At 47.3% G+C, this 15,916-nt stretch overlaps 2 protein-coding genes across 3 annotated transcripts in view; one reads left to right on the top strand and one right to left on the bottom strand.

The window, feature by feature from the left end:
• Positions 1–6,657, top strand: part of WDFY2 (WD repeat and FYVE domain containing 2) — a 158,602-nt gene extending 151,945 nt beyond the window's left edge. Inside the window, exon 12 of the mRNA XM_063102862.1 lies at positions 159–6,657. Coding sequence (XP_062958932.1) covers positions 159–188 — 30 coding nt within the window. The 3' untranslated portion in view covers positions 189–6,657. The remainder of the gene's footprint in view (positions 1–158) is intronic.
• A 1,137-nt stretch (positions 6,658–7,794) lies between these two features.
• The window catches only part of DHRS12 (dehydrogenase/reductase 12), a 33,310-nt gene continuing 25,188 nt past the window's right edge, over positions 7,795–15,916 (bottom strand). The window contains exons 6-11 of one of the 2 annotated variants that reach the window (XM_063102875.1): positions 14,840–15,013; positions 14,702–14,763; positions 13,246–13,350; positions 11,744–11,834; positions 9,082–9,219; positions 7,795–8,097 (exon numbers count right to left, since the gene is read on the bottom strand). In XM_063102875.1, the coding sequence (XP_062958945.1) occupies positions 7,988–8,097; positions 9,082–9,219; positions 11,744–11,834; positions 13,246–13,350; positions 14,702–14,763; positions 14,840–15,013 (680 nt within the window). In that variant the 3' untranslated portion in view covers positions 7,795–7,987. The remainder of the gene's footprint in view (positions 8,098–9,081; positions 9,220–11,743; positions 11,835–13,245; positions 13,351–14,701; positions 14,764–14,839; positions 15,014–15,916) is intronic. The other variant, XM_063102876.1, reaches the window with a different exon arrangement.

Consider the following 15,916-nt stretch of genomic DNA (forward strand, 5'->3'; position numbering starts at 1 on the left):
AAAATATTTTATAGATTTAGAAATCATGTTAGTATAGTACGTAGTTGCTTTTTAAATAAAATTCACTTGAATTCAACTCTAAGGGCTGTTTATCCTCAATACAATTTAATTTTAGTTCATCCTATATCTTCTTCTTCTTTTTTTTTTTTTTTTTACAGTTGTGGGATATGACCCCAGTAGTGTCTTGAGGACTCTCCCAGGAATCAGAAAGATAGTATTTCCTAAAGAAACTATTATTCTAATCCAAATCATTACTGGAGAGGGAGAACAGATATGTGAGAAGTGAGAGCAAAACTGAAGACCCTGGAGGGACTGCATATCACCTACAAGCACAGCAGTGACCTAGAGAATGGCCACATGCAAGGGGACTCTTCAACTTGTTCATACAATATAAAAGAAGATATTTTTTTAACAAGTGGTTTATACAGTCTGGCTGTGCTACATTGTTTTGAGTATACTGAAAACTCTGGGGTGTTTAATTTTTATATTTTGCAGCACTCCATTTTACTTGTTGCTTTGTGTGTGGGAGAAATGAGGGAAGCATCTGTTCAGGGTATTTGGGTCATTATAAAGTAGTTCCCGTGTTTCTGTACTTCGGCATGTATCATATGGCCAGCATCTCTTTCTTCCCTTCTCTCTGCATCTACCAGCACCTTCTCTGCTTTTCACCAGAGTATATAAGGGTACTTCAGAAAGTTTGTGGAAAAATGGAATTAAAAGATAATACAAATATTTCCATGAACTTTTTGAAAACCCCTCATATGTATTTTCACTGTTTATTCCCAGTGTTTCTGCTTTCATGTCCTCTTCCAGTAGAGAGATTTGGAAAACCATTTGTGTGGATTCAGCTACTGACTTCTTGAATCCCCTGAACAGTGATCTGTTGTAATGTCTGACTTCTTCCTGGTCTTATTGACTAGCAGTGACCTGTGTTTCTGCCTCAGTTTTCTCTGTATTTCCATATTCAAAAATGTTCCCAATCATCATCATCACAGTAGATTATTATAACTCAGAGCTTCAACTCTCAGTGCCTGGATCATTTGGAATTCAGTTGGAGCCTTCTGAGCCTTTTATGTTTTAGTTTTTTTGACACAGCTCTTCCTTACTCATAACATTAAAAACAAACAAAACAAAAAAACCCTACATGCTTCAAAAATAAGTGTCTTTAAGATGTGTCTTTCTGTGTGACATCATCTCTGAACTTGAACATGTTCTTTACTGCAAGATCATAATACTGCTCTATTCCTCACCATCTGTATTTTCTTCCCCTTTAAAAACTAGATATTTAGACATTTTTTCCTAGTGTATTTCATCAGAACTCTTTGCACACTTTCATACTAAAACTAAATGTGATCTGATACTCAGAGGTACTGAATCCTACGGTTCATGCTGTCTTCCTACTGGAAATGTAAAAGAAGACTTAAGAAAATGAACCAGAAGAATTCTTATTTCTAAGAGAATCCAGTCAAGCTTGATAAAATGAAATATTCTTGTGTTCAGTGACTCAACTTGGGATATTGTAGTCTTTTTTTAAAAGCCTTATTTTCACTTGCAAAAATAGAATTGAAATTAACAGCAAGCATGTGCAAGCAAACCTGCCCCATTCTGAGCACTTTACATATACGACCTCATTCGGTCCTCACCTGTCGGGAGCATCGGGGACCACCAAGTCTCTTGAGGATAACCAGGTCGATGAAGCCTTCCAAATGAACAGGCCAGTTCCTTGCCCTTCCCTGTCCAAGCCCTACCTCCACAATACCTTGTTCTCTTCTGATTTGACAGTTTTGGGGTAGTAGGATTTGAGTGAAGTTAGAATCCTCCCTATTATTTTTCCTCTTCTGGAAAGCATTTTTTCCCTCATGATCATTTGTTTCTTTTCTAACTGGGGGAAGTACGATAGCCATACTTGCCTACCACCCATAGACCAAGTGCAAGGAGATGGGGCTTCCTGGAGGTGATCCTGCTGCCCCAGCATTGAGAAGCAGAGCCAGTGTGTATGTCTTGTGAAGCCACAGTACGGGACAACTGTCACCTGGGACTTAGAGCAGCCCATGTGACCAGAACTCGGAGGACACACACGCACACACACACAGAAGCCATTACCACTCGTCACTTCTCTGCCTCCTTCCACACTGCCCTTGCTTGCACAAGTCACAGCTGTTATAACTCCTTTGAGTCTTTTCTGCATGATTGCTCTGTGAGGGAGCTTTAAAAAGGGAATTAAATTTGAAATATTCAAATACCTGTTTTATAATTTATTGCTGGAAACTGCAGCCACTTACTAAGTTGTACATAATAGGGAACTGTGTGTTGGAAATGAGTAGCAGAAATGAAGCCCTCTCTTTTCCCATCCTGAACATGGAAGCTTGGCCTGTAGGTAGGGAGGGAAACATGGTGTTAAGAGGCGGAGGCTCAGGCGCCCATCAAGCCCTACATGGATTCTGAGTTAGGTCTAAGCAAGTTCAGACGTCATTCGGGGAGCTGAGGTCCTGTCACGTGACATGTACAGTGTGGTCGCTGTGGTCTGTGAGTCTGCACTTCACTCTGGCCATCTCCCTCCCAGCCCTGCGGTGGCCAAGCCCTCAAGAGGCCACTCAGAGGTCGAAACCACTTGATATCTTGCTGGTGAGACTCACAGTCCAAAACCACAGGTACAGCAAGGTGTCTACTGCTCTGCCCTTGGCTTTCCCCTCCTCTGTGTGGGTGCTGGAATTTGGAGAAAAGAGTTTAGCAAACCAGTTGTGTGTGTTTTTAATACTGTGAATGCTTGAGTTTTGCATTAAGTGGCTCCACCATTTTGCAACTTGTAGAGAACTATGTGCTGATGTTGGGATTCTGCCAAGCATTTTATGTAAGTGGAGGCTTCTTTCCTTAGTAAAGTGAGTGAAAGCTGGCACAGCACTTGGCTTTTCTCCTGTCCAGGTAAACTGTCATAGTTCTTGTTTTACCCTATAGGATTTGCACTTGACATATATTTTTGCTCTATTATTTAAACATACAGCAGCTCAGACAAATAATGCCAAACATGGCTGTGTTGGAAGAGTGGCAACACTGCATATATCATACACAAACCTGTTCTCTATTTGATAGGATAAAACCAATCATATGCTCTTGGTTCCTGCAAAGGAATCACATTACTGGAGCTTTCACCTTCCTGGATGATGTTTCTACAGTAGCAAAAATGGTTTTAGATGAAGTACTTGGAACCTTGTGTCATTTGATACGAGGTCAATCAACGATAATGTATTTCTCATTTGACTGAATTGTTGAAAGAATCATACAATCACAAAACTGGAAGGGATCTTCAGACATCTAGAATGTTCCATGCAGAAAACAATTTGGTCATACATGGCAGTCAGCAATAGCTGAGGTGTAAACAAGAGAATCTAAAAGAATGTTCGTGGAACAATTGTGTTTGAACTTAACCTCCTCATGGCATGAGTGGGAGGTTCAACCTCGGTGCCTTGAGACAGGAGCTCTCTGGAACCAGGTTTACTCCTCTTATCATAAGCATATTTGACACTTCACTTGGCCCCAGCCCTGTGGTTATGAGCAGGTGGGTACTACACGAGGAGGCAAGTACTGCAGTTCTTCAGCCTTTAAACTCCTTCCTCCACTTTTCCCCACAGACTACCCGAGTGGCAACATTTAAGTGAAAAATCCAGTGGCACTGAAAACGCACCTTGCCCTGTCTGTCTGAAGGCTAGTGGGCCTACAGCATTTCTTCTCTTATGGAACACTGTCTTTTCATCTTCTGAGATTCAATTTTTAAGAGGATAATTTATTTTTGCTTAACAATCAATTATTAAGGCTCAAATTTTGGCTTTTAAGCAAAAAAAGATAGCTCTAAACTATGTGTCACAGTTATTGAACATAAATATTCATTAAATGAGATTCCTTTGGTTTTGCTTTTTCATGGTTTAATTGTATGGAAATTATCTCTTTCACTAAGATTTGTATTTTAAAGTGAAAGAGCATTTTGTTAAAACATTCTTTTTTCCTCCTCTCCTTTAAAATAATGTTAAGTTAAATTTTTCCTGTTGTGAAAATGGATATTTAGCTACTTGATTGGAAAACACAGAAATCAAATCCATTTTGAACACTGAGTTATCCAGATGATCCTTGAGATTCTAGTCTAGGTCAACCAACTAATTTGTTGAATGCCCACCATACACAAGGCTTTGAACTAGGCCCAGGGGTTACAAGGTCTCTAGGTCTACTCCCAGCTAGACAGAGGCCACACAATGAATACATGGGATTGTTTCAATAGGATGTGATTAATATAACGACAGTGGTGTGCTTGGGGTCCCACCCCAGGAGCTGCCCAGAGTGACCCTAACCCAGCAGGTGGGGCAGAAAGGGCTTCACAAAGGAGACGACTTCTAAGCTGAGAGTTAAGAGATGAGAAGGAGTTGAGTAAGGGGGGGGAAGGAAATGAGTTTACAAGCTGCAGAAACAGTATAAACAAAGCCCAAGATCTGGAATCAGCCTGGTGTGCCCAAGGACCACAAGTGGGTTGGAGCTAGCAGAGCATATCAGGTGACTCAGCTGCGGTCCTGGAGCCCGGGCTCTTGTCGTTAGACAAGACACTGATGCTCCATGGCCTCAGAACAAGAGGCACACACAGTTCACCATGAAAGGTTTACTTAGGCTCATCCTGCAGTCAGTGCTAGTATCAGTTTCTCTTTTGGAAATCTCTAGAATGGTTATCTGAAAATGACCCATGGTAACTAATTTTTGACCTTTCTGGGTACACAGCCTTTCACTGGAGGCTTTGAGGTGGAGCTGGAGACCATCGCATGGCCCTTGGCCTGGAAGAACTTACAGACTAAGGCTCAGCCACTCCGCTTTGAAAATCAAGACCTTGCACTGAGCAGGAGTATGCATTGCATGAGTGCACTCCTCTTGATCTGAGGAGTGTGCACTGGACTGTGTGCAGGCCAAGTGTTTGGGTGGAGAAGCAGGCAGCTGCTGTCTTCTGTTCCCTTCTCGGCTTTAGACTGCTTTCACAGTAACATCATTTTAGTACAATGTGTAAATGTGGCAAATCCTTACCACAGGGCACTTGCCAAGTAGAAGGGAAAGATTTTTCTCAATTCAGGAATAGTAAAAAGGGCTCAGGCAGCCACCGCCCGCCAAGGCAGGCACACAGCACACCAGGGCTGGGCTTGGCAGCGCCTGTTTCTTGCTATTACATCTTTTGCCTTTTTCTTTCAGGACCCAAGTACTGTATGTCCATAACTGAATTCAGCAACATCTGTGTTCATGTTTAAACTTCAGCTCACCTTCACAGCCAAGAACCACATACCACCCCTCAGGGGTTTAGTTTGTATTTTTGCCTTTAAACATTACCCTTTCCACCAAGAGGCTTATTTAGGTCTAACAATGTCTAAAAATTCAATCTGTCCTATGTTGGAATGGGATCCCTCCCTTGTATTTCCCATGCCTGGGAATTTCTTAATAGACAGTAGGTAGCCCCTTCTCAGAAACATTAAAAAGGAAATTAAAACAAGTGAGGAATGAATTTGTAGTCATTTTCAAGTTCCCTTCCAGTGCTGTGATTCTGTGATTCCATGAATCTTGTTTATTATTGGACTGGTCCACGGACTTCACTGAGACAAACGAGAGCACATTGCCATGACTTTGTCTTCTGTCATATCAAGTGAATTACTTTCTGGGTTTTGTTATGTAGAGCCTCGTAGGTTTGGTTTTAGAAAAAGATGGTGAAGATGGAAATTAATCATGGTACCATCTCATTAAAAATAGATACCTCAAAATGTTCACCTTTATGAGCCAAGAGTATCTGACTTTCTTGGGAGAGGAAGTGTTGGGGTTAGTTCAGAGGTTAGATTTAGAATCTGACCTTGATATTTATGATTCTTTTTTTCTTTCTTAGTTCTCTGGGATGCATGAGAGGGTGAGCTATAACTCACAAAAAGGGAAAATGGTTTGAAAAAATTATCTCACTTATATACATTTTTAAGAAATCATTTACATGGATGGCAGCCTGTGTCAGCATACATATGAAGTGGACCAAAACACTTGTGTCACTGTTAACCATTGCACTCATATATGTATCTTGTACCATTTGCCATGGTTTTTAAATGACTGTTTTTTCAAGGTACTGTTGTTTTGCAAAAGAAAATCTTTATGTGAAAAGTGCAAAAACAGTTATAACTGGACAACAGGGAAGGTGCTACCCCACGAGTGCCTGCCTACCCCTTCATTCATAACCAGGGACATGGACTCTTGCATTCTGCACAGCCAGCAGGCTGCAGCCCTCATCTGGACCTGGCTGCAGTGGTGTGTTACTTCCTGGATATCTTTTTCTTTTTTTGCAATGAGGATGTTCTCCAAGGGCTCAGGCTGAGAATGTAGTAAGCCTGAAACTGGGCCAGATTTCTCCGGTGTGTCTCTAGCTCTCTGCCATGAGAATCCACTAAGCAGACCAACCAGTCGAGTGTGATTAGGTGGTAATGAACAAGAAGTTCCTGTGATGTTGACATGTCTGCATCCAGGCCTGCGTTCAAATGCTGCTGAATGTTTCCACTCAGCTCACTTTCCCACTGTGCTTCCCTCTAACTGAAGTTACGTGTAGCCATTACCAAGTAAGACTCTGAATGCAGAGTTGCCTCCAGGACTTAAAATAAATCTCTGTGAAAGCCATCCTGCAGTTGTGGTCCCATCATTACCGTTCCATGTGACCAGACCATGTACACCCTGATAACTCTGTTGTTACCCTGTGAGTTCTGTCCAGTTGGGGCGGGGGGGGCGGGGGAAGTTTCCAGACCCCTCCTGCACCTGGCTGTCTAGACCTCAAGGACAAGGCTGAGCTGCCATTCACCACAAACTAAGCATGGCACATGGGCTGGGGCCATGTAGTCCTTTTTACTTTGTTTTTACCAAACGAGAAAGAGGAGTTCAGGGCAAATGCAACCAGGGAGAGCCTCTTTCAAAATCCATGAGATCCATTTTATGGAGAAGGAAAATGGATGCAAAGAAATCAAGTGACCTGCACGATGTGGAATAGCTGTGAGTAGGGTGGCTGGGTGCCAGGCTCGCCAAGGCTGCCGTCCCAGTGCTGCCCGCACAGCCTTGCCCATGCCCAGCCCTGCAGAGGCCCATCTTCCTCCTGCAGAAAAGGAGCAGAGCAGTCAGATGCAGCCCGTGCTTGCTGAATAGCGCCTCCTTTTGTCAGGCAGACACTGACCTTACAGGCAGGCACACCCTGAAAAGTCCCTTCCTTGGGGTCCATGGCTGGCTCAAGCACCACCATGGAGCTGCACCTATCAGGGTTTTCATCTGCTGTGGTGGGCGAATTATGTCTATTTTGCCTTGAACACCAAGAATGATGTAAATGTATTCTAAAATCTGTTTATTGGTTTTATCACAACTATTCTTGGAATCACTAAGAGGTAAAATAAATGTAATTTAGAGGTTTTATCAAAGTGTAGCACCAGAATGCCAGGTGAATTATGAAAGGCACTCCCAATCTTAAGCAAATGTAAACTAGGCCTCATTTAAATCGTCTATGTGAATATGCACTGTCTGTGCTTTGCTGTTCTGTGCTCCTGGGGCAGAGGCAGTGTACAGCCCTCTCCGGGGCACAGGCACAGCGGTCAGCCTCAGACACTGAGGAGCCAAGAAAGGCGCGGAGAAGGGAGAGCCCACATTTGCTCTTCCTCCCACCCTGTCTCCCCTCAGACCGACAGTGTTGGCTAATCTTAGAGTTTTTAGAAAAAAACAATCTCAGATAAATGAGAGTTAAACAAGAAAAGAAGCTGCTGCAGAAGATCAAGTTAGCCTGTTCACAAGGCCCAAAATTATTTATTTTAAAATAAAAGTTTCCATTCCTCATAGATGTGTCGTTGCTACAGCAGCATCTCCAGGGAGAAGTTGGGGAGTCTGTTCACTGGCCCCCAGTTCACACCTTCTCACGTTTTCTAAGGCTAAGGTGAGTCTGGCCCCGGGTTGGGTCTGGCCTGGCCTATTTAAATCTCTGAGCCAGCTGCTCCAGGATTTCAATGAGCTTTTCCTCTTCCGCCGGTGAGGAGGATGTTCTGGCAAGAGGCAAGTGCCTAGAAACTGGTTTCCGATCTAGAAGCGAGAGGCAACCACAAAGACGTGTGAGCTGCTGCAGCATGGACTGGCCTCGGGCCCTTTTGCTGCTCAGGTCCCCGTCAGTCACTTAACTGACACCTGCTGGGGAGGTGGCAGAGGGGCCCATGTGGGAGTTGGACATGGTCCCTGCCCTCAGAGGTCCCAGGGGCCTCTGATAGGCACCTGGGGCCAGTCCTGTGACGCTGCAGAAGGCAGTCATAACGCACAAGAGAGAAGATAGAGCCGAGTTCTGATGGATTCAGACGTCCTTCAGGCAAGGGTCAGGACTGGGTGGGAGTTTGGGAAACGGCAGGTGGCAGCCAGGGCTGGGTGGGGACACGTGTGGGCAGTGAGTGGGAGCAGGCACCACCACTCTCCTGGCCACCCCAGGGATCACCAGCACTTCACAGCAGCTCAGGCAAGGGTGGTTGGCATCAAGGGTGAGTAGAGAGCAGCAGGGAGAAGAGCCCAGCTTCCCCTGAGGCCAAGGGTCCCTTCTGATGACATCTACTCTCACGCCTGCCTCCTCCCTCGAGCTTGCACCATTAGAAGTCTACTGAGCTAGGAACACACCCGGAGGGACGATTGCTCCCAGAGACAGAGAAGCAGAGTCACAGGTCCTCCTTCACACTGCTGTCCTGGGGCGCCCCCACACCCCGGGACTCATAAGCTTCTGAGACAGCCTTTCATCCCAAGATGAGAGTCACCCCGACCCTGTCCCCACAGGCCCTTACTGACAGGGTTATCACCAGACCCACCAAGTTCATAAAGATAAAGGGAAAAGGGGTGGGGGGCAGAGTCAGGGGTGAAGCTCTTCCCAGAACTAACCCCGACAGGCAAAGGAGTCATCTCCTCAACCAAGCCCTGGCATGATCACAGGGAGAGGGGACAATCCCATCCCCGGGTTTCACGGAGGGGAGGGTGCACCACGAAGGCCGAGCTGCTGCCCCAGCCCTGTGGCACAGCCAGGGAGGACGTCACCTTGAAAGAAGAGGCCGCTGGGGTGCGCGGCCGCCGCAGGGGAGACGGCGAGCCACAGCACGGTGTCCGCACCCTGGGCCGCAGAGCGCAGTCTGTCCCCGAGCCTGGCGTGGAACCCCGGCATGGACAGCCTCACAGCTGGGAGAAAAGGGCAGGGTGATTAGGACAGCATTCTCGAGTGAAGGGACTTCGTGTGCTTGGCTTCTTAATACCAACAATGTAACAGAAAATAAAATGGGATCAGAAACTGCTCTCTTTCTACTTGAAAATAACATTTATCCAAGCTGTTCTGAACCGATTCCAAAGAACCTTGTTATAAAGCCCTGGGGTATCGGCTGGTGGAAAGTGCTGTCCACCAGGGCCTGGGAGCGTGTCGGGTCCCCGTGTCCTGGGCTCCGGGGGTCAGCACCCCTCACGGCCCATCCCTGAGAGCAGAATGGGTCGCAGAGCCCTTCTAAGGAGCACGCCCTCGCCTCCGCCACCTGCTGAGCTCTCAAGAGGCCCCACCCTCTCTGCGGACCCTGGCTGTTGGCTTCTTGGACTGCTTGAGTATTTTCATCTTTTTTAGGGAGAAGTTTAGGAAGGGAAAGAATTCTTTCAGTTCCCCTGCCAAGTTCCTTGGCCTCTTCCGCCCTCGGCGCCCCTGCGCCCCAGGGCCACGTAGTGGCGCTTCTCCCCCGGCCCCGACCACAGGTGGCGCCTGCTGGGCCGCGGCTCCCCAGCCGGTGGACGCGGCCCTGCTCTGCCTGCAGGCTACACCCCATGGCCGCAGGCTTCGGGGAACACAGCGTCTCTAAAGTGAACACGCTGGGCAACAAAACAGTTCTCACCAAGCCAAGGAAAGAAAACAACCTTTAAGCGCCTTATTGAGATCACAGAATTTTAGAGATAGAAAGGATCATCTCATCTAAGGCCCTCATTTCTTTTAATTAAAAAGTAAACTTTTTCTTTTTACAGAAGCAATACTTGTTTGTTAAAGTATTAATTAGGAAAAATTAATTCCTTATTAAAGGAAAAATTAGGATATACCAATTAGCAAAAAGAAGGAACTTGACACCTTCTGCCATACCACTCGGAGAAGAAACTGTCCACGTGCTCAGGCCCCATCCTGGGCCTCTGTGGCCACAGATGGGTCTCTGCACCTGAGGCCTGGCCATTACTCTGTAACCTGTGGACAGCAGATGGTGAACTGCACCTTAGCCCAGATGTTAAATCCAGGTACTGGACAGATTTTGTAAACACACGAGTTGGTGTTGGAGTTGTCAGGAGGGTGTTAATGGACGTAGAAGAGGCTGGGGGCTCTCCACTGCCTGCCACAGCACCCTGCACAAGCAGGGCCGAGCACGTCTCCCATGAGGAAGTGAGAAGAATCAAGAAGCCACTCTCTCCAAACACCCAGCCCGAGTCTCCCCTGGTGCACTTTGCTGAGCACATCCTTTTGCATTCACAACAGGACACTGCAGAGACCTGCCCAGCACAGGGCTGATTTCTGCCACGTCTCCAACCCCACTCCCCACGGGACACTACACAGTACCAACGTGCACCTCTCTCTGTAGGGGTGCGGCTGTAACAAAAACGAGATCCTAAGGCATGTACTATTTTGGAATCTGGTATCTTTTATTTACTGATATAGTGCAGACGGCTTTCTATTTCCATAGACATTTATCGACAGAGTTTTTAGGACTGAACAGGTTACTTTTGGACAGGTGTTCAATAATTTATTAACTTCATCTCCTATCACCAGTGCTGTGATAAGCAACCTGGTTTCCCATATCTTTGATGATTTCTTAGGATGGATTTCAAGGATGTATACACAAATGTTAAGGCTTCTAATAAATAATGGTTTTCAGAAAGGTCGTGCCAGCATTGTATGAGAACCCGCTTCCCAAAAGGCTGTGGCAGCACCTGCTAGAAGGTCTTAACCTCTCTGTGCCTCAGTTTGACAGTAAATAGCAGTGCCCACCTCACAGGGGCTGTGAGGACACATGAGTTAACATACAGACAGCACGGAGACCTGCACTTGACACCTCAGGTGCACCATGGGATGTTTGCTGTGGCTGCTGCTGGGTTTAGTTTCCTTGTTTGAGGAGGAGGAAAGAGCTGCAGGGAGTCCAGGTGAGCTGCCTGAGGTCAGTTGATGGGCAGATCCGGAATAGGGCTCTGCTCTCCTTCACTGCTGCTCAAAGAGGCTTCCAGATAATTCCAGCTGCCTCCTTAGTGATTATCACTTACCTTCGTGCACTCATAATTTCCAGAAGCCTGGGAGTGATGAGGTGGCTTGGGCCAGTCCCCAGGCCCCGAATCCTCTCCCGTTGACTTCCCTCAGCCCCTGTTCATTCCTCTCTAGCACGGGGATGACATGGTCACCAGCTCCATCTCTCACCAGGACACTGCTGTAATTAGGCGGGCACCCCACCCCCACCCCGGCACCATTCCTTCCCCTGGCTTTGCACCAGGCAAGCTGGAAACAAAAGCTCTGCCTCTGAGGATGAGGCTTCTCCCTCTCTAGTCCTGACATGCCCTCACTGAAATGGAAATGAAGTGACTCCTTAGTCCTCATTACACTGGTTTTAGGTCATTCCTGGGGAGACTCAGTCCTGCGGCTGCTCAGATATTTTTAGATGAAACATAAGCTACCCGGCAATTAAAGGCGATGACTTACCTGGAGTGTCGACCCAGCCAGGATGCACTGAAGAGAAGTGGATGGCCGGGTGCATCTGAGCCCACCGCTCTGTCAGAACCACCTGCTGCCTCTGCACAGGAGTTGGGGGACAGGGAGAGGGAGGGCACCTTAGGGGCACACGGGTCATGCCCCTTCCCAGCCTGTCCTGGGCCCTGTGATGCATGTGGCCCCCTGATTTCACCTTCCTCTGCAGAGGGTCTTTACCCACAGGTGTGATAAGGACTGGCACCAGGTCCTGTCCCCTCCGTAGAGATGAGAACGAGCAGGGAACAGCGGGCCCCATGCCCCCCATGAAGTGAACTCCCCTCCGCACACAGGTCTCCCTCCTTCACGGTCACTGTGTAGCTCTGTTCCCTGCTGCTCAGTGAGGGCAGGGCAGTGTCTGCCCCATGCATTGCTGTACCTCTGGTCCCTGGCATAGGCCAGCATGGACAGGGTGTTCAGTGAGGACAGGAATTAACTCCCGCCTTAGACAGAACATAGCAAACATACCAGAAATGCTTAGAGAACACGTCAGTTCTAGACGATGAAAATCACTCAGTACTCCCCACCCCCTGAAATCAAACCTCACTGCGTTCAGGCTACTGCCCAGTCCCGGGGCAGTTTGATCATGCTTTGCAAAGAATTCCATCTCTGGGCCTCATTTGTGACAAGGGACTGGTTGATTCCCCTGTCCTCTGGAAAAACTGTAAAGCAGTATGGCTCTTTCAAATCCTCCATCAAGATTTGGAGTCATGAGAAGTAATCACCAGGGTGTGGTCTGGGGGCCATGAGCAAAAGTGGGTCACGTGGGGCAGAGGTGGGGGTGGGAGGGCACCAGGCAGGCTCCCTTCAGAAGGCACACACAGCACCAGCAGGGAAAGCCGACAGTGCTGGCAGCTTCATGAACGCCACGGGTGCTGCACCAGGTGAATTTAAGGGCAAGAACCACAAACGTTGAAGTTACCTATACCAGGCTTTTAAACATAGCTGTAATCTGCTGAGCTGTGGCAGCACGACTCTACCTTCTGTTAAGAACAGGCATGGCGTCTGGACTCTTGCCCTTTCAGTTCTCTATAATCGAACGTGCACGCCCTTCAAAGTGAGCCCCGGGAAGCCAGAGTCGTTCTCGTGGCGTCTGTCTAGCCTGAGTGCTGGGCTGCCCAGAGGAGGGAGCTGTGCAGGGCACTGGGCAGGAGTGTGCGGGCTCCTGTTCCAGTGGCCACCAGCCTTCACCATTTTCTATGTGGATCTAAGAAACACCAAGAGGAGTGGCAGCCTTTGTGGCTTCTCCCAGGCCCCTGCTCAAGGCCCACCCCTAATCTGAGCAGAGCTACGCATGGTTCCTGATGGAGAAGAGGGTTTCCTCTTGGCCAGGGAACATTTTCAGATCCTGCTGGGAACTGCTACTATCAATGTTCATCCCAGAGTAAGACTTCCTTGGAAAAGAGCCCATGTGTCACATTAATAAGATGCAGTCTTGGGAAAACCACTTCACTTACCTTGTTTTGTGCATAGACCATAGTTCCATTAAATGCTGCCCTTTCTGACTGCAGATCACTGGTGTTCAATTTCTGAACCAACATTCCTCCTGAAGAGACTGTTATCTGCAATAATGTCATAGAGATTTACAGATTTACAAACAAAAGTTTGTACCACCCTACCATTCTTCCCTACCCGTGGAGCAGTGTATCAGTTTTCTTGTTGCTGTTGTGACAAGTGATCACAAACTTAGTGGCTTCAAACAACACCAATATATCCTCTTATAGTAGTGGAAGTCAGAAGTCTGACATGGGGCTTCTGGGGCTAAAATCCAGGTGTCGGCAGAGCTGTGTTCTCTGCAGATTCTGGAGGAGGATCCATTCCTTGCCTTCTCCAGTTTCCAGAGGCCACGGCACTCCTTGGCTCCTGGCCACATCACTCTGACCTCTGCCTCCATTGTCCCATCTCCTTCTCTGACCCTGGCCCTCCTTCCTGCCTCTTATTAGGCCCCTTGTGATTACATTGGGTCCACAGGGATATTCCAGGACGTTCTCCCCATCTCAAGACCCTTAGACATACAGGTCCCCGGGATTAGGGCATGGACATCTTCGGGGGAGGAGTGTCATTAAACGGTTCCCTCCAGCAGAGAGTAGGCAGCTGTAGTGGACTGAATTAAGTCCCCCAAAACTCACTGAAAAGTGAATTGTATTCCAAGTTTTATATATGAGGAACTCAGCCCCCACTGTGACTGTTAAGAGGGTGGGAAATCCTATTATGGTCATTGAAAGGTGGAGCCTTGAAGAGGTGGTTGGATTGCAGGACCCTGCAGTAGTGAATGGATTAAAAATGGTGGTCAGGGGCACGGTTCTGAGGGCTTTAAAAGAAGAGAGTCTGCCCTTCTCTGCTGCTGTCTCTGCTTCCACCATCTTGCAATGTGACACCCCTGGGTCACTGTCGCTACCACCATATGGACTTTGGACTTCCCCGCCTCAGAAACTGTAAGCAAATAAATGTCATTTTTTTTATAAATCATCCAGTTTCAGGTATTTTGTTATAGCAGCACAAAAAAGGACTAATACAGCAGCCTACATAAGCTGCCTTCCTCCTGATTTCTCTGATGTCCGTCATTTAAACCCACTGGGAGACAGCAGGCTCCCTCAGGCTGTCCCTTCCCATATGAGCAGGAGGGTCTCCAGGAAGGGTACCTACCACCCACCCTGAGGGCTCACACCACTGCCCTCCCCAGAGCTTTGCCAGTGCTCACGTGACAGCTGGGGAGAAGCCTTCAGAGAGGGCTGGGTCTTTAACACAGCTCTGGGCACAGTTCCACCTCCCTTTTGGCCCCCTGGCCAGAATCGGGTTTTCCCTGTGGATGTCTAGCTTGCTGAGGACAATTGGGCAGCAAACCCAGGCCCACCAACTTCCCATCAGGAACCAAGTCAGTCACCCTCAAAACATCTCAGAAGGTCAACTCACCACTCTGGGGTCATGTTCTTTCTCCAGCACAGGGATCAGGGCAGTCGTGAGAATATACACACCTGAGGAGACACAAAGCTTCCCGTGAGGGTGTGGTCCCGCAGCCCACTCCGGGAGCCCCGAGGGGGACCCTCCCACCTGAGGTGCAGCCTCCCTCCCTCGCTCGGGATTCCCAAAGCCAGAGGTGGGGCCTGGCTACGTGGCGCTGGGGCTTGCTGGGCTGTTTCTTCTTGAGTCTCGTGTTTTCCTCTCCCCGGGATTGGAAGAAAGCGGCCTCAAAGCCTCTCGTATGGAGAGGAAGAGATGCCCACACTACGGAACACAAGAAGGGAAAAAACAACCTGCTGAACAGTGCATAAGCCCACTTTGTGGAAGGAAAAAATATAGGTACGTATGTTTAGTCTGTGCACAGAAACAGATGAATGTGCAATTTAGCAATACCGCTTCTGTCTCAAGGGTGGGATTAAGTAAAATCTTTACTCCCTTTGCTGTGCATTTCCATCCTATTGGATTTGAATATTTTTATGATGAGCATATAATTTTATGATTATGATTATTTCTGCAATCAAGAAATATTTTTAATAGAATGAGAAAAATGTTGAAGTGTATTTGACATGAAAAGACATTCATAAAATATGTGGAATGAGAAGTTAAAGAACAGCAGGAACCACACAATCTATTTTTGGGAGGAAGGGTGTGTCAAAACGGAGAGAATGTCTGCAGGGATATTTTGGGGCACGACGATATTAAAAATGCTTATCTCTGAATGGTGTAATTATCACTTCAATGTTCTTCTTATATGTGTTTTTAAAAATGATGAACATATATTACCTTGTGTTTAAAAAAAGAGGAGGAGGGATTTAAAGTCCTTTACCTCAAAGTGAGGTATGGATTAAGTAAGGGGTTTAAAGTGACAGGCTCTGGGCTCTTTTCTGGCCTACAACTTGGAGTTTGCTGTGGTTTGAATGTGTCCCCCAAAGTTCATGTGTTGGAAACTTAATCCCCAAAGCAAGGGTGTTGGGAGGTAGAGGCCTAATAAGAGATAATCAATAATAATAATCACCAAATAATGACAGCTCTGTCCTTGTGAATGGATTAGTGTCTTTAGCTCAGAAGTGGGTTTGTTATCTCGAGAGTGGGTTTGTTACAAAAGTGAGTTCAGCCCTTTCTTGCCCTCTCATGGTGGGATGATGCAGTGAGAAGGCCCTCGTCAGT

This window comes from Cynocephalus volans, chromosome 7 (assembly GCF_027409185.1).
Source record: "Cynocephalus volans isolate mCynVol1 chromosome 7, mCynVol1.pri, whole genome shotgun sequence".
NCBI lineage: Eukaryota > Metazoa > Chordata > Mammalia > Dermoptera > Cynocephalidae > Cynocephalus > Cynocephalus volans.